Genomic DNA, 26,397 nt, shown 5'->3' with positions numbered 1-26,397 from the left:
ACAAGGTTTTCATAGTAAAATTTGTATAAAGATAAGCTACAAGTTTTTTGTCCTTGCTTCTGCTGCCACTTACTGTGATCTTGTAAAACACATCTCGACTCAAGAGGTATGAAAATAGGAGCCTTAGAATTGATGGAGTATGGAAATTTTTGTCTGCTAATAGTAGAATTGGCACTTTGTTCTATTATGTCTAAATAACCAGTTTTACATAGTTATGTTTCTGTCTTTGTTTTACAGTCACAGAAAGGATAAGTAACATATTTAATTTAGGTCACCTGTTCATGAAAAGCAGACTTGAATTCATATCTGATTAAACCCAAAATACAACTTGTGTACTTCTGTGCTGTAAGGAGGAGGTTAGCTGTGGAGATTGGAGCAGAATGAGTATCTGTGCACTGCATGGTGCCCTGGTCGGCATGGTGTATTTAACCAGTGGGAACTCTCCAGTGCCGGAAATCAATGAAGTCCTGGATGGTGATGTAGGATAATGTTAAGTCATGATTGAAATGGCGAGTTTAGCTCCCCATTGTTAGGCAGTACATGAGGCAAGAGTGACTACACAGTTTGATTGGAGATTTAGAGTTTCTATGGAAGGCAACAAATGGGTTTACTAAGGACAAACAGAAGAGTGCATAGGTAGACTTGTTCTTAAAAGGAAATTGTGCAGTTAAGGATGCTGGAGGTAAAACATTTTTGTTTTTTGTTTTTTGTTTTTTTTTTTTTTCGAGACAGGGTTTCTCTGTGTAGCTTTGCGCCTTTCCTGGGACTCACTTGGTAGCCCAGGCTGGCCTTGAACTCACAGAGATCCGCCTGGCTCTGCCTCCCGAGTGCTGGGATTAAAGGCGTGCGCCACCACCGCCCGGCGGTAAAACATTTTTGAAATGTGAGTTCCAGATTCTACTAAGGTCTGATGGAAGTGAACGCTGATGAGATAAATGAACAAGAGCTGCTTTCAGTAATTAAGCTGAGACCACACGTATGAATTTGGTCTTTGTGGAGGAGATTGAGGCATATGGTCTTTCTGTGAAGTTATGAAAGCCAAAGTATTAATTGGGTTCTTGATCTCCAGTTAATTGGAAATCTGAATTCTTAGTTTAGGAGCTCTGGATTTAGAAATTTTCTGAGGATTTGTATATATTCCTGGATTCAACAATAGAAGATGTAGATAAAATTCTCTTTCCTGGAGTTCACTTTTTTATTCAGTTTCTCTCTCCTTTTCACAACCTACTGTTTATTATTTGTGCCTGAGTTTTGTGGTATTATAATACTGATACCTGGAGAGATGGCTCAGTGGTTAAAAGTGTTTACTGATCATTTCCCAGCACCCATGTTGGGTGGCTACAGCTACCTGTAACCCCAGCTCCTGTGTAGCTACCTGTAACCCCAGCTCCTGTGTAGCACGAATCCTAATTGGTCTTATAATAAAAACCCGGAGCCAGTTATCAGAATAAATGCTGAAAGATCAGAGGAAACAAGCCACAGCCACTTCCAGCTACTCAGCAGAAAGGGGAAGATCCTGTCTCCATGAATCTGCAGGCTGAATGCCTCTGAGTCCTGTCTCCACTCGCCTTATACTCCTTTCTCTGCCCTGTCACATCACTTCCTATCTCAGCCTTCCTAGTGTTGGGATTAAAGGTGTGTGCCACCACTGCCTAACCTCTATAGCTAATCTGTGGCTGGCTCTGCCCTCTGATCTTCAAACAAGCTTTATTTGTTAGTGCATATACAAAATATCACCACACTCCTGGGCATGTGACACCCAAGTTTACATGAATATACCTACACAGATACACACACACACACACACACACACACACACACACACACACACAATTAAACAATTTTTTAAAAATCCTTAAAAAGTACTGATACTTCTTTGGGCCTTTTTATTTTTAAAAGGGATATACAGCCAGGTGTGGGGGTACATTCCTGTAATCGCAGCTCTTGAGAGGTAGTAGCAAGAGGACTAGGAGTTCAAGGCCAGCCTAAAGGATTATCCTGTCTTTGAGCTTTACAGCCCCCCCCCCCCCCAGTTCCTTAAGTGGCTTTTGCTTCTCTATTTGTCCTATAACAACTCATTAGGGTGTGCTGGGGATGTCACTCAGTGAGGGAATTATTGTATTATTGAAGCCTTAGTTCAGTCCTTAGACACTGAGGGGAAAAAAAGAAAATTGCTTGTTTATTGAATGATATATGCCAAAGAAGTCAGGCTCTAGGGGCTGGAGAGATGGCTCAGTGGTTAAGAGCACTGACTGCTCTTCTAGAGGACCTGGGTTCAATTCCCAGCACCCACATGGCATCTCACAAACTGTGTAATTCCGAGATCTGACACTCAGACACACGTTCATGCAGGCAAAACACCAATGCACATAAAATAAATTATTGGGGGAAAAAAACCACTTTTTGTTCTTAAATGGGAGCGAGGTTCAATTCCCAGTACTTGGTAGTTCACAACCATTCATAACTCCAGTTCCAGAAGGTCTGACCCCTGTGGCCACCAGGCGCGCACACAGACACGGTACACATTATGCAAGCAGAACACTCATACAAATAATTAAATTTTAAAAAACAAAAGTCAAGCTCTAAAGCTTATATAGATACCATAGTATGAATTATTTTGCTTATATGTTCCAGGACAATTATACCTTATTTTAGAAAACAATTTATTTGTTTACTATTTTTATTTTGAGGCAGGGTCTCACTAAGTAGCCCTGGCTTTCCTGGAACACTCTCTGTAGACCAGACTGGCCTTAAACTCCGAGATCTCTGCCTCCCAATTGCTGGGATTATAGGTGGGCTCCACCACACCTGACCTCCCCTGCTTTGTGTGTGTGTGTGTGTGTGTGTGTGTGTGTGTGTGTGTGTGTGTGTGTGTGTGTGTGGATTACATGTGTTTATTTGTGTGGTGCAGAGGAGGGTTGTACATACGTTACAGCACACATGTGGAGGTCAGAGGACAACTTGACCTCCTCATCCTCTCCTTCCACCAAATGTGTTCTGGGGATTTCACTCGGTCACTAAGCTTGTCAGCAAATGCCCTTACACTCTACACCATCTTGTAAGCCTTCCTTGCCCGTTTTACATTTTTTTAATCTTTTTATTAGTCACAAGTTTTATATACACACATAATTAGTTACAAGTTTTACACACATACATAATGCAAGTACCTTAATAAAAACATGATTTCAATTAACTGATTAAGTCTATTTTCTGTTTTGAGTCTAGTTTCTCTGTTTTCTTTCTTTATTGGTATTTTATCTGAGAAATCCTCACTTTAACAAAGATTTATGTATGCCTTTGCTTCTAATATTTTTGCAGTTTTAATTCCTCTTTTTAAAGATTTATTATGTGTGTGAGTGTTTCCATGTATGTATGTATGTATGTATGTATGTATGTATGTATGTGCACCGTGTGTGTCTGGTGCTCAAGGTCAGAAGACGATGTCCCCTATAACTGGAGTTACAGATGTAGTGACCTACCATATGGGTGCTGAGAATCGAACCTGAGTCCTCTCCAAGAACAAGTGCTCGTTGACTGCTGAGCCATCTTTCCAGCCCTAGTTTAACATTTTAGACATTTCTGTGTATTTCAAGTTTAATGGTCTAATTTAATTCTTTTGCATGTGGACATTTCAGTTTTTCTTAAACCATTTTAAAGATTTTTACTTTTTCCTTAAACCATTTATTGAAAAGCCTTTTCTATCTCCTTGTTTTGGTACTATTGTTGAAAAATAGTTTCTGTTGAACAGAATTCTCATTCAGTTCCATTGAACTGTATGTCTTTTTTTTTTTTTTTTTAAGATTTATTTATTGTGTATACAGAAGAGGGTGCCAGATCTCATTACAGATGGTTGTGAGCCACCATGTGGGTGCTGGGAATTGAACTCAGGACCTCTGGAAGAGCAGTCGCTGCTCTTAACCTCTAAGCCATCTCTCCAGCTCGAACTGTATGTCTTTATTTGCATCATACCACACTGTAGGAGCCCTGAGGAATCGAGAAAGAGCCATCAATCTGTCAATCCTGTCCGTGTCCGGGCCGGGTGAAGTTTCCCATGTTGAGGGCTGCATAAGGGGATGGATTGACCACGTGTGTGGTTACAGGTGTTTGGAAGGGTCTGCACTTGACTGTGCTAAGGGGAGGTCTTTGCTCCACCCCTTGCCATTCCTTTAAAAAGAGACAGAAGGGCCGGTGGATAAGGATCCAGGCCCTCCTGAGGCTATCCTGTGTTTCTGTCTGTCTGTCTGTCTGTCTGTCTATCCATCCTCTATATTTCTATCTAAATCTCTTATCCCCCACTCCTCAAGAGTACCCTGGGGAAAAAAAGTGGGGGCAGGCCCACCACACCACACTATCTTGATTACTGTTGCCTTGTATTATGTTTTGAAATCAGTTTGAATCCTTGTACTTTGCCTTTTTCCAAGAATTCTTGTGGCTCTTCTGAGTTCCTTGCAGTTCCTGGTCAATGTGTCAGTTTCTGGAAAGCAGATAGCCAGCTCAGTTCTGCTGAAGACTGTTGAATCTGTAGATTGGGAGACAAGGTCTCACTCCATAGCTCTGCTAGTGTAGAACTGTCTGTAGATCAGGCTGGCCTCGAACTCGGAGATCTGCTGCCTCTGCCCCCCGAGTTCTGGGATTAAAGGTGTATACCACCAAGCCCAGCAAAAAGACATTTTTTCCTTCAGTTTACTCTTGTGACACCATTGTCAGATTACTGTCATTGGACTGGTTTATGTTTGGCCCCTGTGTTCTGTTCCACTGGTCATCACATCTATTTTTGTGGCAGTGACCTGGTTTTGTTTGTTTGTGGTCTTGAGGTATAATTTGAAATCAAGGGTTGTAATACATCTACAGTTACTGTTTTTGCTTAGATTTGCTTTGGCTGCAGGGGTCTTTTATAGTTTCTTATGAATTTTAGGATTCTTCTATTTCTGTAAAATCAGTCATTGGAATTTTGGGATTGCATTGAATAATATGACCGTTTGTTTCACAGCATTGATTCTCTGATCCCTAAGCATGGAAAGCCTTTCCTCTAGGGCATGTTCTCAAATGTCATTTCAGTGTTTTATAGTTTTTATTGTAGAAATCTTTCCACTTTATTAGGTTTATTTGTAGGATTAAAAATACATTTTTTTACATTAAAGTTTTTCTTCCCCAGAGACAGGGTTTCTCTGTGTAGCCCTGGTTGTCCTGGAACTCACTCTGTAGACCAGGCTGGCCTCTGACTCACATCAAACTCACAGAGGTCCACTTGCCTCTGCCTCCCAAGTGCTGGGATTTAAGTAGTGCGCCACCACAGCCCTACCTTTTTACATTAATTTTTTGAAGTGTGTGTTCCTGCAGGGCAGAGGACAACTTGTGGGAGTCTCTTCTCCCCTTCCTCTACATAGATCCCAGGGATAAACTCGAGTCCCCAGCTTGGCAGTACATGTTCTCACACACTGAGGGAAGTCAGGACATGAACTCAAGCAGAAGCCAAGGCTGAAATCACAGGAGTGCTGCTTACTGGTTGCTCTCTCTCTGGCTTGCTCAGCTGCTGTTATTCTATGGCTCAGTCTACCTGCCTAGGAATGGGCACAGTGGGTTGGGCCCTCCTACATCAGTTCACACCTAAGAAAAACCCGCATAGGCTAATCTAATGGAGCAAATTCTTCAATCCTTTACCAGGTAACTCTAGTTACTGTCAAGTTCACAAAAACACCTAGTTAGTGCAACACCCCTTGTACTTTTTAGTTACAGTCTTTGCAGGCTACATTAACTTTAGAAATTTCTTTGCCACTGGTTTGGTCAGGTTCTCACTGGCTCCTGAGGTCTACTAGCTTGTTCAGGGAAGGTGGGGGTGGGAGGCAGTAGATGCCCAAGTTGAGGGGTGTCCTGAGTACATCAGAGTGGTCAAAGCAAACAGTGCTGAGCTTTGCACTGGAGCAGATCTGAGGGAAGCAGACCCTCAGTTTGCTGGTCTGGTGTTTTCAGAGACTGTCGAGCTGTAAGCCATCCCGTGAAGGGAAGAAGCTGCAGTCATCTAGATTCACCAGGCTTGGGCTTAAGGGTCTCAGTCCTGCCTTGCAGCAAGCTGTACTTGGTAGTGAGGTAGTGCCAGAGACTGGACAATATTCTGGACATGGCTCAGAGCTCAGAGTCTCCATATTAGTCCATGGGTGGTTGGTCTTGTCTCACTCCTTGACGCAAAGGGCAGGATCACCAACAGTCTAAGGTCCTGAGCTCTGCTGTTCCAACTTCTCAGTGGGTCCACAACTGCTACTTATGTTTCTCCCCTAGCTGTACATTGTGACCTGGTGTCCTTAGGCTCTCTGACTTGTCTCTAGAGTTCTAGAATAGCTCAGTCCTCAAAAACAGAAACAGAAGGTCCCCTCTGTCAGTGGTGCCAAGCTGACACATTCTGAGTAGAGGAGGGTGTCAGGAAGTTGATTCTTCTCCAGTGCTAGTCAGACATTGTAGGAGGAGGATTGTCCCACAGTCCCGGCACTGGGTTTAAGGCTTCGGAGAACTGTGGGGCTCTCTGGTAGGCAGGACTGTCAGTTTTTTGTCACCAGAGCTGCAAACCTGAGCTCTTTTTTGGTCATCAGAATTGGAGTAGTAAACGACAGACTGCTTCCTTAGATTTCTTAGATGCCTTTCTGTTTTCCCAAGCTTTTGAACTGTCACTTCCTTGTTGATTCCAATCCACGCCTTGGAATATAGTTTCTCATGTTTGATCTTGCTTCTTCTCACTCACAGAGTCCCACAAATGAATCATCTGCACCCTCATAGTTCTTGAGTATTTTTTCATCATCAAAAAGCATTAGATTTTGTGAAATACTTTTTCTGAATATTTTCATGATGTATGTTTGTTTGTTTTTTGGGTTTTTTTTTTTTTTGTTTTTTTGTTTTTGAGACAGGGTTTCTCTGTGTGACAGTCCTGGCTGTCTGGGAACTTGCTTTGTAGACCAGGCTGGCCTTGAACTCACAGAGATCCAACTGCTTCTGCCTTCCCAGTGCTGGGATCAAAGGTGTGCACCACCACCTCCCAGCTGCATGATTTTGTTTTATATTATAATAATATGTATTTATGTTGCTTGGTGTTTCAGATATTAAACTAACCTTGCATTCCTGCTATAAATCCTACTTGGTCATAGTAAATAATATATATTTATATATTTTATTATATGAATTATTTATATGATTTAGAATGCACGCACGCACACATACACATATGTCTCTCTCTCTCTCTCTCTCTCTCTCTCTATATATATATATATATATATATATATATTCTATTATAGTTTGCTTTCTCTTGGTGTGGTAAGGGGAGAATAGATTGATTTGGCTTACATGCCCACCATTGAGGGAAGCCAAAGCAGTAGTAATTCAAGCGGAGCAAGAGCAGAGGGCACAGAAAGGTGCTGCTTGACTGTCCTGCTCTTCATGGTTGGTTGGTTTTTTGAGATAGGATCTCCAGAGTATTGGGATTAAAGGGTGTGCCACCACTGCCCCCTATACTAATTTTCTCATGATGTCCTTACTGTGTTTAAAATCTAATCTATCCCTCATATTGGAAGAAGTTTTGTAAAATTGGCACTCAGTAAGTAATATTCAGCAACCTGGGCCTTTTCTTTTTGTACAGGTTTTTCATTACTATCTGTTCACATTTTCTTTTTTTTTTTTTTTTTTTTTTTTTTTTTTTTGGTTTTTCGAGACAGGGTTTCTGTGTAGCTTTGCGCCTGTCCTGGAACTCACTTGGTAGCCCAGGCTGGCCTCGAACTCACAGAGATCCGCCTGGCTCTGCCTCCCGAGTGCTGGGATTAAAGGCGTGCGCCACCACCGCCCGGCTCTGTTCACATTTTCTGTTTCAGTAGTTTGTGTCTAATTAGGAACTGGTGCATCTTATCTCAGTTGTGTAACTTGTTGGTATTTTATAATCTGTTTTATTTTTGTACAGTCAGAAATATCTTTCATTTGAATCTGAATTTAGTGTTTTTTTTTTTTTTGTTAATCTAACCAGAGTTCTTCATTTTGTTGAGTTTGTTTTTTTTTTTTTTTTTTTTTTTTTTTTTTTGGTTTTTCGAGACAGGGTTTCTCTGTGTAGCTTTGCGCCTTTCCTGGAACTCACTTGGTAGCCCAGGCTGGCCTCGAACTCACAGAGATCCGCCTGGCTCTGCCTCCCGAGTGCTAGGATTAAAGGCGTGTGCCACCACCGCCCGGCTTGTTGAGTTTTTTAAAAAACTGGCTACTAAGTTTCCTTTTTACTGGCTGTCTGTGGAATTGAACTTGGTGTGGGAGAGGTTTGCTTCTGTTTCCCTTTCCTGGTAGTCTCCTTTTTATCTTGCTTCTAGGGAATTTCCCTGTGTTGATTTTTCCCCTGGCTGTTACAGCTTACAACATAATTAATTCCATCTGTCTTTTTCTACATAGACATACTTGTCTACTAGATTCTTAATTTTTTCCTTCTTCTAATTCTTAATCCATTTAATAACAAAAGAAATTAAGAGAAAGAAACCAACTAATGTTTTCATTTCATGTATGAGCAAAAAGACTTTAAATAATGATTATTCATTTTACAAGTAGAGCAAATGATATACCATTGTCAAGGACGAGACAGTTACAAGACTCTCAGAAAGCTAGCAGACTCCCAGCACCTGGGAGACAGGTAGGAGATCTTTGAGTCTGAGGCAGCATGAGCTATATATACATTGTGAGTTCCAGGCCAGCCTGTCTCAAAACAGAAGGGTTGGGGATGGAGGGAGGGAAACTCAGTAAGCCGGCAAGCAGCTTTCTTCCTTGTTCTTGCTTTAGCTACCACCCTGACATCCCTCAACACTGGGCTGTGACCTGGAAATGTAAGCCAAATAAAAATCGAACCCCATCTCCCCCAAATTGGTTTGGTGAATGTTCATCACAGCACGGGGGAAGCAAACGAATACCCGTAGAAGCACTTGCAAGGAGATGTTCAAAACCCTCATTGTAGTCTGCCTTAGTTTACCAAAGGTGTAGCTAGAGTTTTCCTGCCTGGCCCACAGTCAGGACAAATCTCTCTCACCTGCCAGTCCCACAGCCACTCAGACCCAACCAAGTAAACACAGAGACTTATATTGGTTACAAACTGTATGGCCGTGGCAGGCTTCTTGCTAACTGTTCTTATAGTTTAAATTAATCCATTTCCATTAATCTATACCTTGCCACATGGCTCGTGGCTTACCGGCATCTTCACATGCTGTTTCTCATCATGGCGGCTGGCAGTGTCTCTCTGACTCAGCCTTCCATTTCCCAGCTTTATTCTCCTCCTTGTCCCACCTATACTTCCTGCCTAGTCAATGGCCAATCAGTGTTTTATTTATTGACCAATCAGCAACACATTTGCCGTACAGACCATCCCCCAGCACTAAGGGCTTTGTTCGTTTATAACAGCCTTGCTGTCTGGCTGGGAATTCTCCTCGCAGATCACAGATCAACTAACGGAACTTGTTCTGAGACCAGGCTGGCCTCAAACTCATAGACCCGCCTGCCTCTGCCTCCCCAGTGTCGGGTTAAAGGTGTGCACCACCACTGCTCTGCTCTTGCTGCCCTTTTAATACTGTTTTTATTGACATACAGTAATTCCATTTTTTCTTTTTACATCTTTATCTTTTCTTTTTCTTTTCCAGTGTTTCTGTGATCATCTTTGTGTGAATATTCTATTAGAAATATTGAAGCTGCTTTAGGGTTCACTCCTAGGTGGAATTGTTAGGTCACAGGACATGCAGATATATTTAATTAAAAACACCAAAGTGGGTTCTCTGAGTTATATTCCAGTCAGCAGAAAGTCCTAATTTTCTTTGGAATTACAAAATCTCCCTGAGTGGATTGACAAAGTTCTTGTAGTTTACATTTTGCCTGAGTTCATGCTGGTCTTGAACTCATGATTCTCTTCTGCCTTAGCTTCCCAAGTATGCGGACTACCAATATGTACCACCACTCCTCCTGGCTTCTAAGACTAGGCTTATTAAGGTATAACTGAAATACATACAGTGAATGGAACATTTTGATACTGTTTGGTCTTTGTCCTTGTTTCTGGGAGATTAAAACAAACTATAGTATTTCCCAGTGAGGGCAGCTTTTGACAGTATGGGGAAAGGCCGAGCACATGGTACAAGGGCTGGAACTTTTAACTTCCTGATATGCCAGGAGGACCAGGGAGGCTAGAGATGATATAAGAATCTCACCTGTTCAGAGGGACCCTTATACATAAAGCTAGACATGAAGGTTAAAGGAACTTCCTGTTGCTGAGCACACTGCTGTACTAGAGAAGAGTGTCTAGGTTCCCCAGGAACACGGGAGTTCTGCCTTTTTATTTAAATCTTTATACCAAGACCTTGCCTTCATGTCCCTTCAGCTTGACTATTTCTGAGTTAAATCCTTTAAGATAAAACTGTAATGATTCCTATTTATTTGTCTAGCAAATTTTTGAACCTGAAGGAGTGTAGGAAACCCTACATTTGTAGTTGGGTTTGTCAGAAGTACTGTGTTCCCACAAGACTTGTGGCTGGTGTCTGAAGTGTGGCAGAGGGGAGTCTGGTGAAATTTACCTTTTTTTTTTTTTTTTTCTTTTTTTGTTTTTTAAAGACAGGGTCTCTGTGTAGCTTTGGAGCCTGTCCTGGATCTCACTCTGTAGACCAGGCTGGCCTTGAACTCACAGAGATCCGACAGCCTCTGCCTCCCAAGTGCTGAGATTAAAAGCATGTGCCACCACCACCCGCCTGAAATGTACCTTGTAACAGTATATCTATTCATGTATTTTATGTATATGAATTCTCTCTTGTAGCTAGAGTTTTCCTGCCTGGCCCACAGTCAGGACAAATCTCTTTCACCAGCCAGTCCCACAGCCTCTCAGACCCAACCAAGTAAACACAGAGACTTATATTGGTTACAGACTGTATGGCCGTGGCAGGCTTCTTGCTAACTGTTCTTACAGCTTAAATTAATCCATTTCTATTAATCTATACCTTGCCACGTGGCTCGTGGCTTACCGGCATCTTCACATGTTGTTTGTCGTCATGGCGGCTGGCAGTGTCTCTCTGCCTCAGCCTTCTGCTTCCCAGGATTCTCCTCTCTCCTTGTCCTGCCTACTTCCTGCCTGGCCACTGGCCAATCAGTGTTTTATTAACCAATCAGAGCAATTTGACATACAGACCATCCCACAGCACTCTGTCTTCATGCACGTCAAAGAGGGAATCTGATCCCATTACAGATGGTTGTGAGCCACCACGTGGTCGCTGGGAATTGAACTTAGGATCCATTGAAGAACACAGTCAAGTGCTCTTAACTGCTGAGCCATTTCTCCAGCCTCAGAAGTTTACCGTTTAATTTGTGAGATTTCCACTAACTTCAAAAAGTTATTATAATTGAGTGATATTCACTCATATTCACTTGCTTGGTGTCAGAGAATTGCTGTTGTGATATATGTGATAAGCTTTGACATATACATACGTTTATTTATTTATTTTTAATTTTTTTTTTTAAAATTTGTTTTTTGGTTTTTTGAGACAGGGTTTCTCTGTGTAGCTTTGCGCCTTTCCTGGATCTCGCTTTGTGGGCCAGGCTGGCCTCGAACTTACAAAGGTCCGCCTGCCTCTGCCTCCCTAGTGCTGGGATTAAAGGTGTGCGCCACCACCGCCCGGCCATATACATACATTTAAACGTGTGTGTGTGTGTGTGTGTGTGTGTGTGTGTGTGTGTGTGTGTGTGTATTTGTTCTTGGTGTCACTACTACCATCATGATGGTGAATACCTGTCATCACCAGAAATTTTACCTCTTTCTCCTTTAGTCTTTTCTGTTCTCTGTGTCAGGCTCATCATATTTTAAAGATTAATACATGTAATTGCCTCTATCATATTCTTTTAATTGCCAGATAGCATTCTTTTATATGAGTATACCATACGAGAGTATAACATTTTTGTTTGTTTTTGTAATAAAATCATTCTATGGAGCCTTGGCCTAGAGCTCTATGTAGAATAGGTGTCCTTGAACTCACAGAAATACCTCTGCATCTGGAGTACTGGAATTAAAGGCATATACCACCATGCCCAGCTTTCATTTACTTTTTTGATGAACAGATATTTCCAATTTTGAGATTTAAAAATTTTTATTCTTTTTTAAAATTATATGTAGAATGTTTTGCCAGCAAGTATGTCTTTGTACCACATGTGTGCAAAGCCTGTGGATGCCTATAGAGGACATTGGATCCCTGTTGGGCAATATTATTTTAAGGTGTATTACTACTTTTGTTTATGTTGCATTTGTTTCACTCTGTGAAGCTGTGTTACTGTGCCTGTCTAAAACACCTGATGGTCTAATAAAGAACTGAACGGACAATAGCGAAGCAAGAGGAAGGATAGGCAGGGCTGGCAGGCAGAGAGAATAAATAGGAGGAGAAATCTGAGAGAAAGATCAAGGAACGAGAGAGGAAGGAGGAGGGCATCAGGGGCCAGCCACCCAACTACACAGCCCATTATGGAGTAAGAGTAAGATTTACAGAAGTAGGAGAACAGGAAAAACCCAGAGGCAAAAGGTCGACAGCTTAATTTAGGTTAAGAACAGCTGGCAAGAAACAAGCCAAGCTAAGGCCAGACATTTAAAATTAAGAATAAACGTCTATGAGTGATTTATTTGGGAGCTGGGTGGCAAGCCCCCCAGAAGAGCAAAACCATCAAACAGCAGACAAACTCCCTAGAACTGGAGTTACAGATAGTTTTGAGCTGCCACGTGGGTGCTGGGAATTGAACCCAGGTCCTCTAAGAAGAGTAGCAGTGTCTTAATTACTGAACCGTTTTTTCCAGCCCTGATTTTTAGATAGTTTTAATCTGCTGTTAATAAAAATTTGTTCATGAGGTTTTTGTTTTTTAAGATAGGGTTTTTCTGTGTAATAACCCTGACTGTCCTGGAACTCTCTTTGTAGACCAGACTGGCTTCAAACTCAGAGATCTGCCTGCCTCGTGCTGGGATTAAAGGTGTGCACCATCACCACCCAGCTTGTTCATGAGTTTTTATGTGATAATAGTTTCAGTTAAGTATTTAAAAGTGGCCTGGGTATAGTAAGATGCCTATGTAGTTCCACAAACTTAGGAATCTAAGGCAGAGCAATGGCTTGAGACAGGGTGTACAGGGCAGACTGGATAAGTCCCTGTTTTTTTTTTTTTTTTTAAAGATTTATTTATTTATTATGTATACAGTGTTCTGCCTGCATGCCAGATCTCATTACAGATGGTTGTGAGCCACCATGTGGTTGATGGGAATTGAACTCAAGACCTCTGGAAGAGCAGTCAGTGCTCTTAACCTCTGAGCCATCTCTCCAGCCCCCAACAACAACAACTTGTAACCAACCCTGCTAAACAATGATAAACATCCAAAACTCACTGAATGACCAAAAACCATCCACCCCACCTCTTGGGAATATGAGCATTGTATTGTCTAGACTGCTTCCTGTTGTCTGGGGGCTCTGGTATCTTTAGGGGACCCTGAAAAAATTTAAGATAATGGTCAGGTCCTGGGGGTGGCTAGCTGTTGTCCAGTCTTGGTGTGATGGGATAATGCGAGGCTTATCTGAAATTCTGGCTGGAGTAGTCTCTGAGACTGGACCATCTCAGCCAGTAGCCTTGAAGCTGTTCTGCATACAGAACTCTGAGGAAACTCCAGCAGAGACACTTAGAGAGGCAGCATCACCTGGGCCACACATTTTCATTGGCACTTGATCCCCTTGCTCTGAAAACACATAAACTTTTAAAGGTAGCATATATATCTGCATTAACACAAGTATTGACTGTGCGTTCACAAGCCAGCCAAAGATGATTTTTTTTTTTGTTTTATGTTTGAACAGGTAAATATACATCACCTGCCTTGTAGTTTTTCTAGGTTTGTTTCTTTATGTCTGTAACCAGGATTTTCAGGGGGTCTCCCCCAACCAAATCTGACCTCTATCAACCTTGAATGATTTCACAGCCTTTTGTTTTCTGTGGAAACAAAAGCATAACTTCTCCAATGCAGCATAATTTTTGACTTCCATTTTGGAGTTAAGCCATTTTTAAAATAATATAGGTTGGTTTAATTCGGCAGTTTCCATAATCCAGTGTTTCACAGCAGCTGTCGTTTGCTCATCAGCAGTCAAAAAATTCAGTCAGTACAGCACCTTACAGGATCGAGACTCTGTGTGTATTTTCCATCTTTATGTGGCTTATTCTCTTTATTTTTTATTTAAAGACTTTATCTTTTCTTTCTTTCTTTTTTTTTTTTTTTTTTGTTTTTGAGACAGGGTTTCTCTGTGCAGTTTTGGTGTCTGTAGACCAGGCTGGCCTTGAACTCACAGAGATCAGCCTGCCTCTGCCTGCCAAGTGCTGGGATTAAAGGCGTGTGCCACCACTGCCCAGCTCTTTTTCTTTTTTTAAGCCTATGAACATTGTTCAACACACTATAACTTGTTTAGAGGTGGTTTTTGTTTTTTGTTTTTTTCTGTCTGAACCTGCTTTACTGTGAATCTGTAATCTTTTTTGTCTGAGCAGAACCTTAAACCACTGCGCAGTTTAGCTCATGGAGTGCTGGCAGCTCAAGCCTGCAGGCAGTGGCTGGGAGAGGTGTCTTTGTACTGAAGCCTGCATGAGAGACTGTGGAACTAGGAAGCCATGTTTGGCTCCGTTTTTTTTGTGTGTTTGGAACCTTTTTTTTTTTAAAGCTTTCTCGGGTCCTATATGGAAATATGTGCCCCATGTTGGGTGCCATATGTAGTCAGACTTTCCTTTGGGCTGCCAGCTCACAAAGACTTATTTTTAATTTATGAACGCTTGGCTAATAGTTTAGGCTTGTTTCTTTCGTCGTCTTCTCCCCCCCCCCCCCCCAAGACAGGGTTTCTCTGTGTAACAGTCCTAGTTGTGGAACTCGCTTTGTAGACCAGGCTGGCCTTGAACTCACAGAGATCCACCTGCCTCTGCTGTCTAGGTGCTGGGATTAAAGGCATGTGCCACCACCCGCCCAGTCTTAGGCTTGTTTCTAACCGACTCTTATAAACTTAAATTAAGTCATTTTTATTAATTTACTTTCTACTTCATGGCTTTATTACCTCATCTTCATATTGCCCATCCTGTTTGCTCTGCATCTGGCTGGTGACTCTGCCTTCTTCCTAGAGTTTTCTCTGGCCAAGTCCCTGCTATATCTCCTGTCTAGCTGTTTGCCATTTAGCTTTTTTTTTTTTTTTTTGGTTTTTTGAGACAGGGTTTCTCTGTGTAGCTTTGCGCCTTTCCTGGAACTCACTTGGTAGCCCAGGCTGGCCTCGAACTCACAGAGATCCGCCTGGCTCTGCCTCCCGAGTGCTGGGATTAAAGGCGTGCGCCACCACCGCCCGGCGCCATTTAGCTTTTTATTAAACCAATCACAGTGACATATCTATACAGAATATAATCAGATATCTTGCAACAATCATGTTTGGTTTATGTGTGCTTGAGATTGAACCTAGAGCTATGCATGCTAGGCTGAGCTATATGTCCCTAGCATGATGTTATACCTCCTTTTTTCTTTTCTTTTTCCTCCCTCCCTTCCTCCACTTCTTGTTTGAGCTTAAATATTAACTGTATTTCATCATTTTTTAAGTTTTATGTGTATGTATGTTTTACTGCTTGCATGTATCTGAGTATACCATATATGTGTTTGGTGCCTGCAGAGGCCATAAGCTGAGCAGTGTGGGTGCTAGAAGCCAAACTCAGGCCCTCTGCAAGAACACTAAGTGCTCTTAACACTGAGCCATCTCTAGCCCCTGTGTCTTCCTCTTACTGAAGTTATCCACAGTAATACCATTTTACCTTTGGATGTTTCCTTTGGGAGTGGGGGCTCCAGACAGGTCTCTCTACATAGCCCTGGCTTTCACTCGCTGTGTAGGCCAGGCAGGCCTTGTATTCACAGAAATCCATGTGCCATTGCCTATGTGCTGGGATTAAAGGTGTGGGCCACCACCCCCAGCTCTTTGTTTGTTTGTTTCTTTTTTCCCTTTTTTTTGGTGTTTTGATACAGGGTTTCTCTGTGTAGTCCTGACTGTCCTGGAACTTGCTCTGTAGACCACCAGCCTAGAACTCAGATCTACCTGCCTCTGAGAAGTACTGGGATTAAAGGCGTAGTCTACCACTGCTGGTCCCATGTTCGTACTGAATAGACAACTCACATACTACCTGCTTTCAAAGTGCACTGTAAAAACCCCAGTAATCAAACCTGGGGGCGGGTTCAGTGGTTAAAGCACTTGCTGGGCAATGGTGAAGACTGGGAGTTTGGATCCCCAGACCTCATGTGAATGCCAGCCTGTCTTTCCAACTTCAGATGTCAAACCTTGGGATCACCAGAGCAAGCTGGCCAGCAAGACTAGCCATATCAGCAAGCTCTAGGTTTGATTGAGACCCTGCCCCAATGAATAAGGTAGAAGAGCAATGGAGAATGATTCTCAATGTTAACCTTTCTTTGTTCAACACATGTATATGCATGTACCCCTCCCTATACATGTGCACTCACACATGACCCCCCCCCCCAAATTACCAAACATGCATACACATGCATAGTACACCCACACATGGAGAAAATAACAAAGTTACAGTAATCAAAACTATGGTGCAGACACATACATCACAGGACTACAATAGTTTAGAAAAATAGTCCTGCCATATCACATTACCATCAGTCTTTTTAAACAACAGCAAAAAGTCAGAACAACTAAAGGGGGAAAGAATGGGTTTATAGATGAATAAGGTGGTGATGGTGGTGGTGGTGGTGGTGGTGGTGGTGGTGGTGGTGGTGGTGGTGGTGGTGGTGGTGGTGGTGGTGTGTGTGTTTAGCAATGTTACCATGGTGCTTGACAAAATACTTTCAGTACATATAGATGTTAACCCCAAGACAAATGTAGAGCCTAAAACTATAGAACTTAATTAGGAAACTTGTAAGAAAACTTTGCAACTTGATTGGTCACAGATTTCTTAATACAATAAACAAAAACCTTTAGAAAGGAAGAAAGTATTAGCTTTCTATTGAATCTATGCCTGATGTGGTGGTACAGACCTTTAATCCCAGTACTGTAGTTCTGGGCTGTTTCTCCAGCTGTCTCAAAATTTGCTGAGCTATCCTGTTCCATGTATAACACACCCACACACACGGCAAAAAAAAGGAAAACGAAAACCAGCTACAGTAATCAAAACTGTGGTACAGATACATAAACCACAGAACCACAGGAGGAATATGAGGGTGCTTCTTACAGCTCAGCTTTAGATGGATGGGCATCTAGGTCAACCTGTTGTCCTGCACATGGTCTTGTGAGGGCTCATTTCCCAGGGTACTACATGTAGCTTTTTCAGTTTAGACAGCAGCTTTCTAACCTGGGAGTTGGGTTGGCATAGGGGACATTGCTGCCTCGATAGGCTAGTGCTTACAGCTCCACCAAGCTAGCTAAAGTCCCTCTAGTCAGTACATCGCGGCGGTTCCCAAACTCAGGGTGGGAAAGAACTACTTTAGATTGAAAGATGAAGAGGGGTTATTTGTGTCTTAGCGTTTCTGTTGCTGTGATAAAACACCATGGCCAGAAGCAATTTGAGAAGGAAGTTTACAGTTCCATACTGTAGTCCATCATCAAAAAGTTGGAAGGGCAGGAACTTAAGGCAGAAGCGGAGATCATGGAGTAATGCTGTTTCCTGGCTTTCTCAGTCTACTTTATTATATTACCCAGGACTACCTGCCTGGGGATGGCACCTCCCTCAGTGAGCTGGGTGCTTCCACATCAATCAGGAAAGTGCCCTATAGACTTGCTTACAGGCCAATCCTTTGGAGGCATTTTCTGGTTAAGATTTTCATCCCTGGGTTAGAGAGATGGGTAAGTGGTTAAGAACTCTGCCTATTCTTGAAGAAGACCTAGGTTCAGTTCCCAGCACCCACATGACAGCTCATAACCGCCTATAACTTCTCTTCTAGAGAATCCAATGTCGTCTTCTGGCCATTGAGGGCACCAGGGACACATATGTACAGATACATGTACAGGCGAAACACTAATACATGCAAAAAGTAAATAAATAATAAATTTTAAAAATTTAATATTCTTCCTAGATGAATCTAGTTTGTGTCAAGTTGACATAAAATCTAACTAGTTCAGTATGGTAGTTAGTCTTCAAGGTTGCCTCAAATGGTATTTGTTTCGTTATATTCTGTGTGTAGTGTTTTCTAACACAAGAGTAGGTCTGACCTCAGTAACTATGAGGATATTGCAGAAGTCATCACAACACTTGCCTAATTTGCAGCTACCTAGAGAGGCCATGGAGAGAACCTCACTTCTTTTGTGCAGTTAGAGCCATGTGGATATGAGCTATTACTGAAAGATCATGCAGACTCATTCAAGGCTTCAGATGGCATTCTTGTCATAGTGCAACCCCTTGAGAAATTCCAAGCTGTGAACCACTTGGCTTAAGCCATGTTCCCAATACTAACTGCATGATAAATACATAGTTATCGTTTCTAGGTGCTTCATGGGAGGGAGGGTATATTTTTAGATAGCAATAGATGAAAATACACACCTTTCATGTGTATTTTTAAAAGTAGAAACAAGATTGAGTCTTGCTATGCAATTCAAACTGACTTTGAGTTATCTCTGTAGCTCAAGTTGGCCTCAAACTCAGCATAAGTTATTTATAATTAAAACTTTCCATCAGAAATACTATATGAAACATTTAAATATGGTTTTGTATTATACAAAGGCCAATAAAATTTCAAGCGAAGGAGCCTGTAAAATTCAACTTTGATTATAAAAATGAAAATGATGGAAAGATGCTAAATATTTCATCAGTTGTATATATGGGGGTCAAAACCTTTTTAATTAAGTTACATTTGAGTAATGAAATCAAGCATGTTGACGTATATGTGTAGTCTCAACTGCTTGAGGATCCAAGAAAGAAGTTGGGAGAATCACTTGAGGCCAGGAGTTTGGTTCTGCTCTGACAACTTAGCAAGATGTCATCTAAATAAATAGTTCAATACGATCACTAGTGGATGTTTTCAAGTTTTTATAAGAAAATATGGTGTAAAACAGATAAAATGTCTGAGTAATCTACAATATGATTCTTGTTTTTTATTAGTTTCTTTGTGACTATACTTTTCATGATTATGATCCTTTTTTCAGTGTGTGGGTGTGGGTGTTTATGCTTCTGTGGTGGTTGGGAATGAACCCAAGACTTTGTGCTCTACCACTGACATACACGTCCCCAGTTCCCTTTTCCCAGACTTAAAGAAGGAGGGGAGGAGGGGCACCTCTTACTGATTACTAAGCATTGTGGGTTGATTATTTTATTTTTATTTATTTATTTTTCTTACAGATGGTAGTGAAAACTTTTATGGATATGGATCAGGATTCAGAAGATGAAAAGCAACAGTATCTCCCCCTAGCCTTGCATCTCGCATCTGAATTCTTTCTCAGGAACCCTAATAAAGATGTGCGCCTTCTCGTAGCATGTTGTTTGGCTGATATATTTCGAATCTATGCCCCAGAAGCTCCATATACTTCCCATGATAAACTTAAGGTAAATACGGTGTTTACCAAAAAGTTACATTTATTTTTGTCACATGAGCATGGTTTTTGACCATAGGTTTCATATAATTATCACCTACAGACATGACTAGTACAGAATGAGGCCTTGAAAGGTAAAGACCGGAGCTTGTCCTGGTCTCTTCATATTTAACCTTCTTGTTAGTCCCCCAGAAAACCCAGTTGGATAGGTGGGAAGCATAAGTAGTAGCTTAATGATAATTTGTGAAATAGTAATATACTAGAATTTACACATTGAAATAACTTTTCCCCTTACAGGTTATTAAATACTGGATATTCAGAACTACTTGTTTTGATGGTTCTACTTTTTTTCTAAACAATTGAAAATAATTATTAAAAGTGAACTATTGAACATGATTTTATATTATTTAAATTCTTGGGGAATTTGTAAACTTTAGAAAACTGTCTTTTTATTATTTATGTGTATGTGCCTGCATGAGTTTATGTGTACTGAGTTCATGGAGATGTCGGCAGAGATAAGAGGAGGGTGTTGGATTTTCTGAAACGCGTTGCAGGTGGTTTGAGTCACCAGATGTAGGTGCTGGGAACCAAACTCAGGTTCTCTAGAAGAGCAGCAGATGCTTTTATCTGTCAAACCATCACACCTTTTAAGTACAGTCAGCATCGCCTTCTCATCCCTGTGGTTTCTCTTCCCATACTTTCAATCACTTGTGATCAACCCAGGTATTAGATGGGAAATACCACTGATAACAGATCACAAAGGTGTCGGTTTGATAGAACCACAATGAAGTTCGCGGTCACGCTTTATTCCTCTTGACACATATGCCGTCTGCCTGTGAGTCACTCAGTGGCTGCCTTTGTTAGCTGAGAACTGGAATAATGTCCTAGTGTTTATGTTTAAGTCATCTATTTTTTAGTAATGACCCCTTTTATAACTTTGTAACTTTTATAACATTGTTTTATTTTATGGTTATTTTTGCCCATGTCTTAAGTGCCTGGTTTATAGAATAAACTATCATGACTATGTATGTAAGGAAAAAACAAAATGCATGTAGATTATAAGAATCCACTGTAAGGATTACAGCAAAACAAGTCATTTTGTACCATACTAATGCTCCTTTGAATGGATGAAAACGTCTAATGGAAATGTACTAAGGAATAAAGCACCACCATCAGTCCTCAGCTTAATGTCTTGCTTTTGTTCCAGATAGCTTTTTGTCACACATCAGATTCAAAACCATGGGGTGAAAACTACTTGGTTACATGTCAGAAGTAGTAATGAAAAGACTCATTAAACTTCCTTAAAAAATGAAGATAGTAGTTTTCCATGATGCGACGTAGAGACAGTGAGTGACCAAAAGCTCTACTATTAGAAGAGAGTGTAGTAAGATAAAAGATGGATGTTCTCAGATGAGATGTCCTAAAATAGGCAGAAGTAAGCCTTTAGCTTTACTTCCAAAGAATGTTGTTTGTTCTAATCTTTTCCAGTCATTTAAAATAATGGAATGGGCTGTCCCATAGCATTCAAATAAAGGGAAACGTTCTTTATTGTAGTTTGTAATTACTTTTATATATCTATACCTCTATATGTAGCACTTAGTGTATTGCAAAAATGATAAGTAATAGTGTCTAAGCTAATATATTTTTCATTTTTTTATTTCTTTAACAGGACATATTTCTCTTTATTACCAGACAGTTAAAAGGTTTGGAGGATACAAAGAGTCCACAGTTTAATAGATACTTTTATTTATTAGAGGTAACAGTAATACTTTATTTAATAAATATAATTTCATGTAGTTGCAAATTCTTAAAACTATAACTTTTATGTATAACTTAATAAATTCTTACATTTCTTTGGAAATATATCTCTATGTTTCCTCCTGTCTTAAAAAGATAAGTATATCCAGTGGGGGAAAAAATTGATATTTTACTTTCATTCCTAATCTAAAAATGAATTTTCACTACTTCTGAAATTTTATAACTGTATATGTATATTTGTAATAACTCCTAACTATTCAGTACTTTTCAACTTGAGAAAGTTGATGCTGCCAGATTGGAATGATTTATAATTTATAATTGTGTACATTGAGTCTTTGTAGACTTTAAACAATTCTACTTGTAAAAATTAAATTGTACAAGTGTGCTTTTGTATAACAGTTCTGCATATATGTGATTAACCAATTATTTTTATTTATTGATTTAAGAATTTAGCTTGGGTTAAATCATATAACATCTGCTTTGAGTTGGAAGATTGCAATGAAATTTTTATTCAGCTTTTTAGGACTCTCTTCTCAGTAATCAAGTAAGTTTTTTTTTTAAGCTTTTTTTTTTATTGTGTGTGTTCTATATATAAATGTACTCTAATATATAAACTAAACTCTTCAGAGTTCTAGGGTTTTTTTCCTAAGACTATTACAAAGGGGGGAGTAAACAAGTCCTGTTGTTTGAAAGCTGTCCTTACCATTGTTTTAATTATGAGACAGGAGCTACTTTGTATCTCTGAGATACCTTGAACTTCTGTAGCCAGGTTGGCCTCAAACTTGTAGTAGTCTTCTGCCTTAGCCTACTGAATGATTGGATTATTAGGATTGAGCCAGCATGCCTGATGTTACACCACCTTTTAAATTTATGGTATAGATTAATTGGTTGACTTTTCTGTGTTTTTTTATGTGTTTGAGGCTAAATATCATTAGAGGATCATAAAACAGTCCTTGGAGTTTAAAAAAAAAATTTGACAGTTGTGTACATATATACATTGATCATATTCACCCTCAGGATACCCACTTTTTTTTTTAAAACCCCCCCCCCCAATCCCGAGTCCTGCTAGTACTTCCTGCTGGAATATTTAAGTCTTTTGTTGGCATGATCTTGTGCTGGTAACCATAGAGAGTGAGTTCATCGGTGCAGGGGCCGTGCCGTGTTCAGAAGATAGTGTCCACAGCACTCCTCTCCCTCCTGCCCTTAGATCCTTTCCATCCCTCCTCTGTGTTCTTCCTCAGGTGGAGAGGGCAGTGAATGGTATAGGTATTTCATTTACAGCTGGGCCTCAGACAACACTTATTCTCAGCACTTTGACCAGTTATGAATCTGCATTGACTATTGTCTACTTTAGACGTTTCTCTGACCAAGGTTTAGAGCAGCACTGACCTATGGCTATCAACATGAACATTAGGACATGGTTTGACCACATATCCATTTAGCAAAACAACGGGAGTAGTTCTCATCACCAGTCATCCCCATGGCCCATGAGTTTAGCATACTGGGCATGCAGTCTCTCCTGTGGAACAGGCCTCAAACAGAAGGGGTTGGCTACCCGCCTGATTTTCACTTCACTATTGTACCTGTGGGGCTTGTCAGTTCTGTAGCATTCAGGGTTCATTCACCACTGTATAATAACATAGGTGACTTCTCTCTCCCAACTACTTGTATAGTGCCTTCTGCTACTATGAAAGCTAGCTGTTAGGTGGAAGTTTTCCTGTCAGTTCCAACTTCATTTCTCTAAAGGTTCTGCAGCCGAAGTATATTTGTCTCCAGTGGTAGTTATAGTGGACAATCAGGAGCAATGGAAATAATCTGTGTTATGGGATGCGGGAGTTCGAGGCCAGCCTGGTCTACAGAGCGAGATCCAGGAAAAGGCGCAAAGCTACACAGAGAAACCCTGTCTCAAAAAACCAAAAAAAAAAAAAAAAAAATCAGTATAGTTACTGGTCAGGAGACAGGTGAGTCCAAACTGATTTCAGTCTAGTAGTTTGATTATTTGTTCATACCCAATGTCTGTGAGATGTGTCTTAAAGTATTATATGCAAATATCTTATGTTAATTTTAAATTCTCTACCACATTAAAATATATAGGAAGAAGCAATTGAAATTCATTTTATTAATTCATTGTATCCAAAAAAATTAACCTTTCATTATATGGCTCTGCAAGGTTGCATATTAGAGAGTGTATTTCTAGGCTTTGGTTTGGTTTGGGTTTTGTACTTGGGGCTCCTTGAGTTTGTAGACTCCAGGCGTATCTTCCAAACTCTCATAGGAAGTCCAAAGGTTACTCATTCTCCAGAAACAAGGAATTTTTTCACCTGCATGTGATGATCATCAAACACTTGATTCTTTGAGTTTGATTTCTGAGTAATTCTTTGCCCACTGATTACTCAATTCTATAAGCCTTATTCTGTGTGCACTCCAGGAATAACCATTAGGGTCCACTACGGCTGTCTTCCCTGGGCTAACCGCCTCTTAACTTACTGAGAACTGTGAAAGTTATAAGGTGCTGTTTTTTCCTTCATCAATGTGTGCATGATAACCAATATCAGAACACTATTGTTTATATATTTTACTCAGTTTTTAGTTGTTTCAGATACAGGGCATATCACTCTTGTTACTGCATCCAACTGCAAGTAAAGTTGTAAGTTTACTGACCCGGATTGGTGAAATCTTTAAAATAATTTGTTTTTGAGACAGGTTCTTACCAGGTATCCCGGGCAGGCCTAGAATTCATTATGTAGCCCAGGTTGGCCTTGAATTCACAGAGATCGGTCTGCTTCTCAGCACTAGAGAGGCTGAGGTGGAAGGAATGTCACAAGTTTGAGGCTAGCCTGGGCTACAGCAGTGAATTCCAGACCTGGAGTAGAGAATGAAATTTTATCTTAAAAATACAATAAATGCTGTGCATGGTGATGCGTGCTTTTAGTCCCAGCACTTGAAAGGCAGAGGCAGGCAGATCTCTGAGTTTGAGGCCAGCCTGGTCTACAGAGCTAGTTCCAGGTCAGCTGGGGCTACACAGAGAAACCCTGTCTCAGAAAATAAAACAACAACAACACAAATATTGGACAGGAAAAAGATGGCTCAGTAGTTAAGAATGCTTTCAGCTCTATCAGAGGACTCAAGTTTGTTTTCCATCAGGTGGCTCACAGCTGCCTATTGTGTTTTAAAAACAGTGGGAAGGAGTCACATCATACAACAAGGTTTATAGGAAGAGGGGAGAGAAGAGGCAGAGACCGGTCCCTGGGGATGAGAGAGAAGGAAGAGAAAGAGACGGAGGTGCCTTTTATAGTGAATGCGCACAGGAGGTGCTCTTAGTGGCTGCAGCTGAGAATATATCTTGTCAGGACCCTAAGGACAGGCCAGTACAGATGCCTAAATGCTGACACCTATAACTCCAGCTCCAAGGGGATTTGACATCATCTTCTGACCTCTATGAGTGCCCACACACATGTTGTATGCACTCACAAATATACATGTAAACAGACCTAAAATAAATTAAAAAATGAAATGAATTTTTGGATAAGTAAATAAATGAATGCCTCCCAAGTGCTGGGATTAAAGGCATGCATCGCCAAGCTTGGCCAGGAAAAATTTTTCAGTCTCTTTCATCTGTCTTCCTTGTACTCTTCCTTTCCTTCCTTTGAGGATATATGGATCTGAGAACCAAGCACTCAGGTGTGTGTGTGTGTTTCATCAAGCTTAATATCTGTATTCTTCAACTCATTCCCCTGCCACACACACTAGACAGACACATTGAGAATTGTGCCAGTTAGTGTTTTGTAAAGTGTATAAGATATTTGGGAGAGTACACACGAAAGGACTGTCTTTCTAAACATTGTAGAAAACTATAGCAGTGTGACAAATATCCTCCCTGAACTTTTAAAAGCTTATATGTTTTCATCATTAAATGCTAGATGAGTTAATTATTTTTTGTTGTTTCAAGAAAAATTTTAAAACACTTTAGATAATTCAATCTTTCAATTTTGTTTTAAACTTCTGTATTTATACTATAGAATATAGTTACATCATTCTATAGACTATACATTTTAAAGGGATTTCATTATTGTGAGTATGTGAGTGTATATGGGTAAGTGACTTGTAGAGAGTACTTCATTAGAAATTAGGGTGATGTTTGGTTAGAGTACTTTATAATAATATGGTTCAGTTATCATAGGAGGCCTTGAGGGGGAGTAAATATGACAGCTGAAATTTCTTTGCCGTTGTCAGCATGGTTCCCTCAAGTAAAAATCCTTTAACACCTCAGATTGTTTATATTGTACTGTGATTGAATCTGGGGCTTCCTGTGTGCTAAGTGCTCTGCCACTGAGCTGTATTTCCCATTCTTACTCTCTCCCTAGAGAGAATCTTGCTTATTTTTATTTGTTCAGCTGGCTTTAAGCTATGATTTACCCTTCTCAGTCTCCTGAGTCACTAGGATTATAGGCCTTTTGCCTCTAGGTCCTAAGATTATTACTTTAAACTAGAAATTTTAACTGTCATGGTGGCACTTAGGGTGAGGAGGTGCAACCCAAGTTTCCTAGGTTACGTAGCAAGACCTTGTCACCAGTAAACAAACAAGTATATGAAAGAAAATAGACCCCAGGGAACTTTGTCTTTCTATATGTCTTAATTATTTTCCCTTCTTTTTAGCAATAGCCACAATAAGAAGGTACAAATGCACATGTTAGATTTGATGAGTTCTATCATCATGGAAGGTGATGGAGTTACTCAAGAATTACTGGATTCTATTCTTATCAACCTCATTCCTGCACACAAGGTCTGTATAGTATCAAGATATTAAAGATCAGTTTACCTAAATAAATCAGTTCCTGGCTTTTGACCATTTGCAATTTTATATAATAATTCCAATTCTGACCCTAGAATGAGTCACAGTCTTACAGCCGTTATCTTTAGATACGATGTTTAAAATATTTAAAAGTTTTTTTTTTTTTTTTTTTTACTTTTTTTTATGTGTATGAATGTTTTAACCTGCATGTATATCTGTGCACTATGTATGTGCAGTGTCCACAGAGGCCTGAAAAGGGCCTGGAGTTAAAGACAGTTGTGAGACACTATGTGGGTGCTGGGAATCAAA

General features: G+C 40.5%; 1 protein-coding gene across 4 annotated transcripts in view; it reads left to right on the top strand.

Moving 5' to 3' along the window:
• Positions 1–26,397, top strand: part of Pds5a (PDS5 cohesin associated factor A) — a 112,863-nt gene that overhangs the window by 16,059 nt on the left and 70,407 nt on the right. For all 4 annotated transcript variants that reach the window (XR_008217476.1, XM_052735019.1, XM_052735020.1 and 1 more), the window contains exons 3-6: positions 19,348–19,551; positions 21,208–21,294; positions 21,743–21,840; positions 25,953–26,079. Coding sequence is in view for 3 of the 4 variants with exons in the window: in XM_052735019.1 (XP_052590979.1) it covers positions 19,348–19,551; positions 21,208–21,294; positions 21,743–21,840; positions 25,953–26,079 (516 nt within the window). In the remaining variant the exon portion in view is untranslated. The remainder of the gene's footprint in view (positions 1–19,347; positions 19,552–21,207; positions 21,295–21,742; positions 21,841–25,952; positions 26,080–26,397) is intronic.

This window comes from Peromyscus californicus, unplaced genomic scaffold (assembly GCF_007827085.1).
Source record: "Peromyscus californicus insignis strain IS unplaced genomic scaffold, ASM782708v3 Scaffold_13__1_contigs__length_99412109, whole genome shotgun sequence".
In the NCBI taxonomy this organism is placed as follows: Eukaryota; Metazoa; Chordata; class Mammalia; order Rodentia; family Cricetidae; genus Peromyscus; species Peromyscus californicus.
Note: the sequence above shows the minus strand (reverse complement) of the source record. Positions and strands in the feature narration are given on the sequence as shown.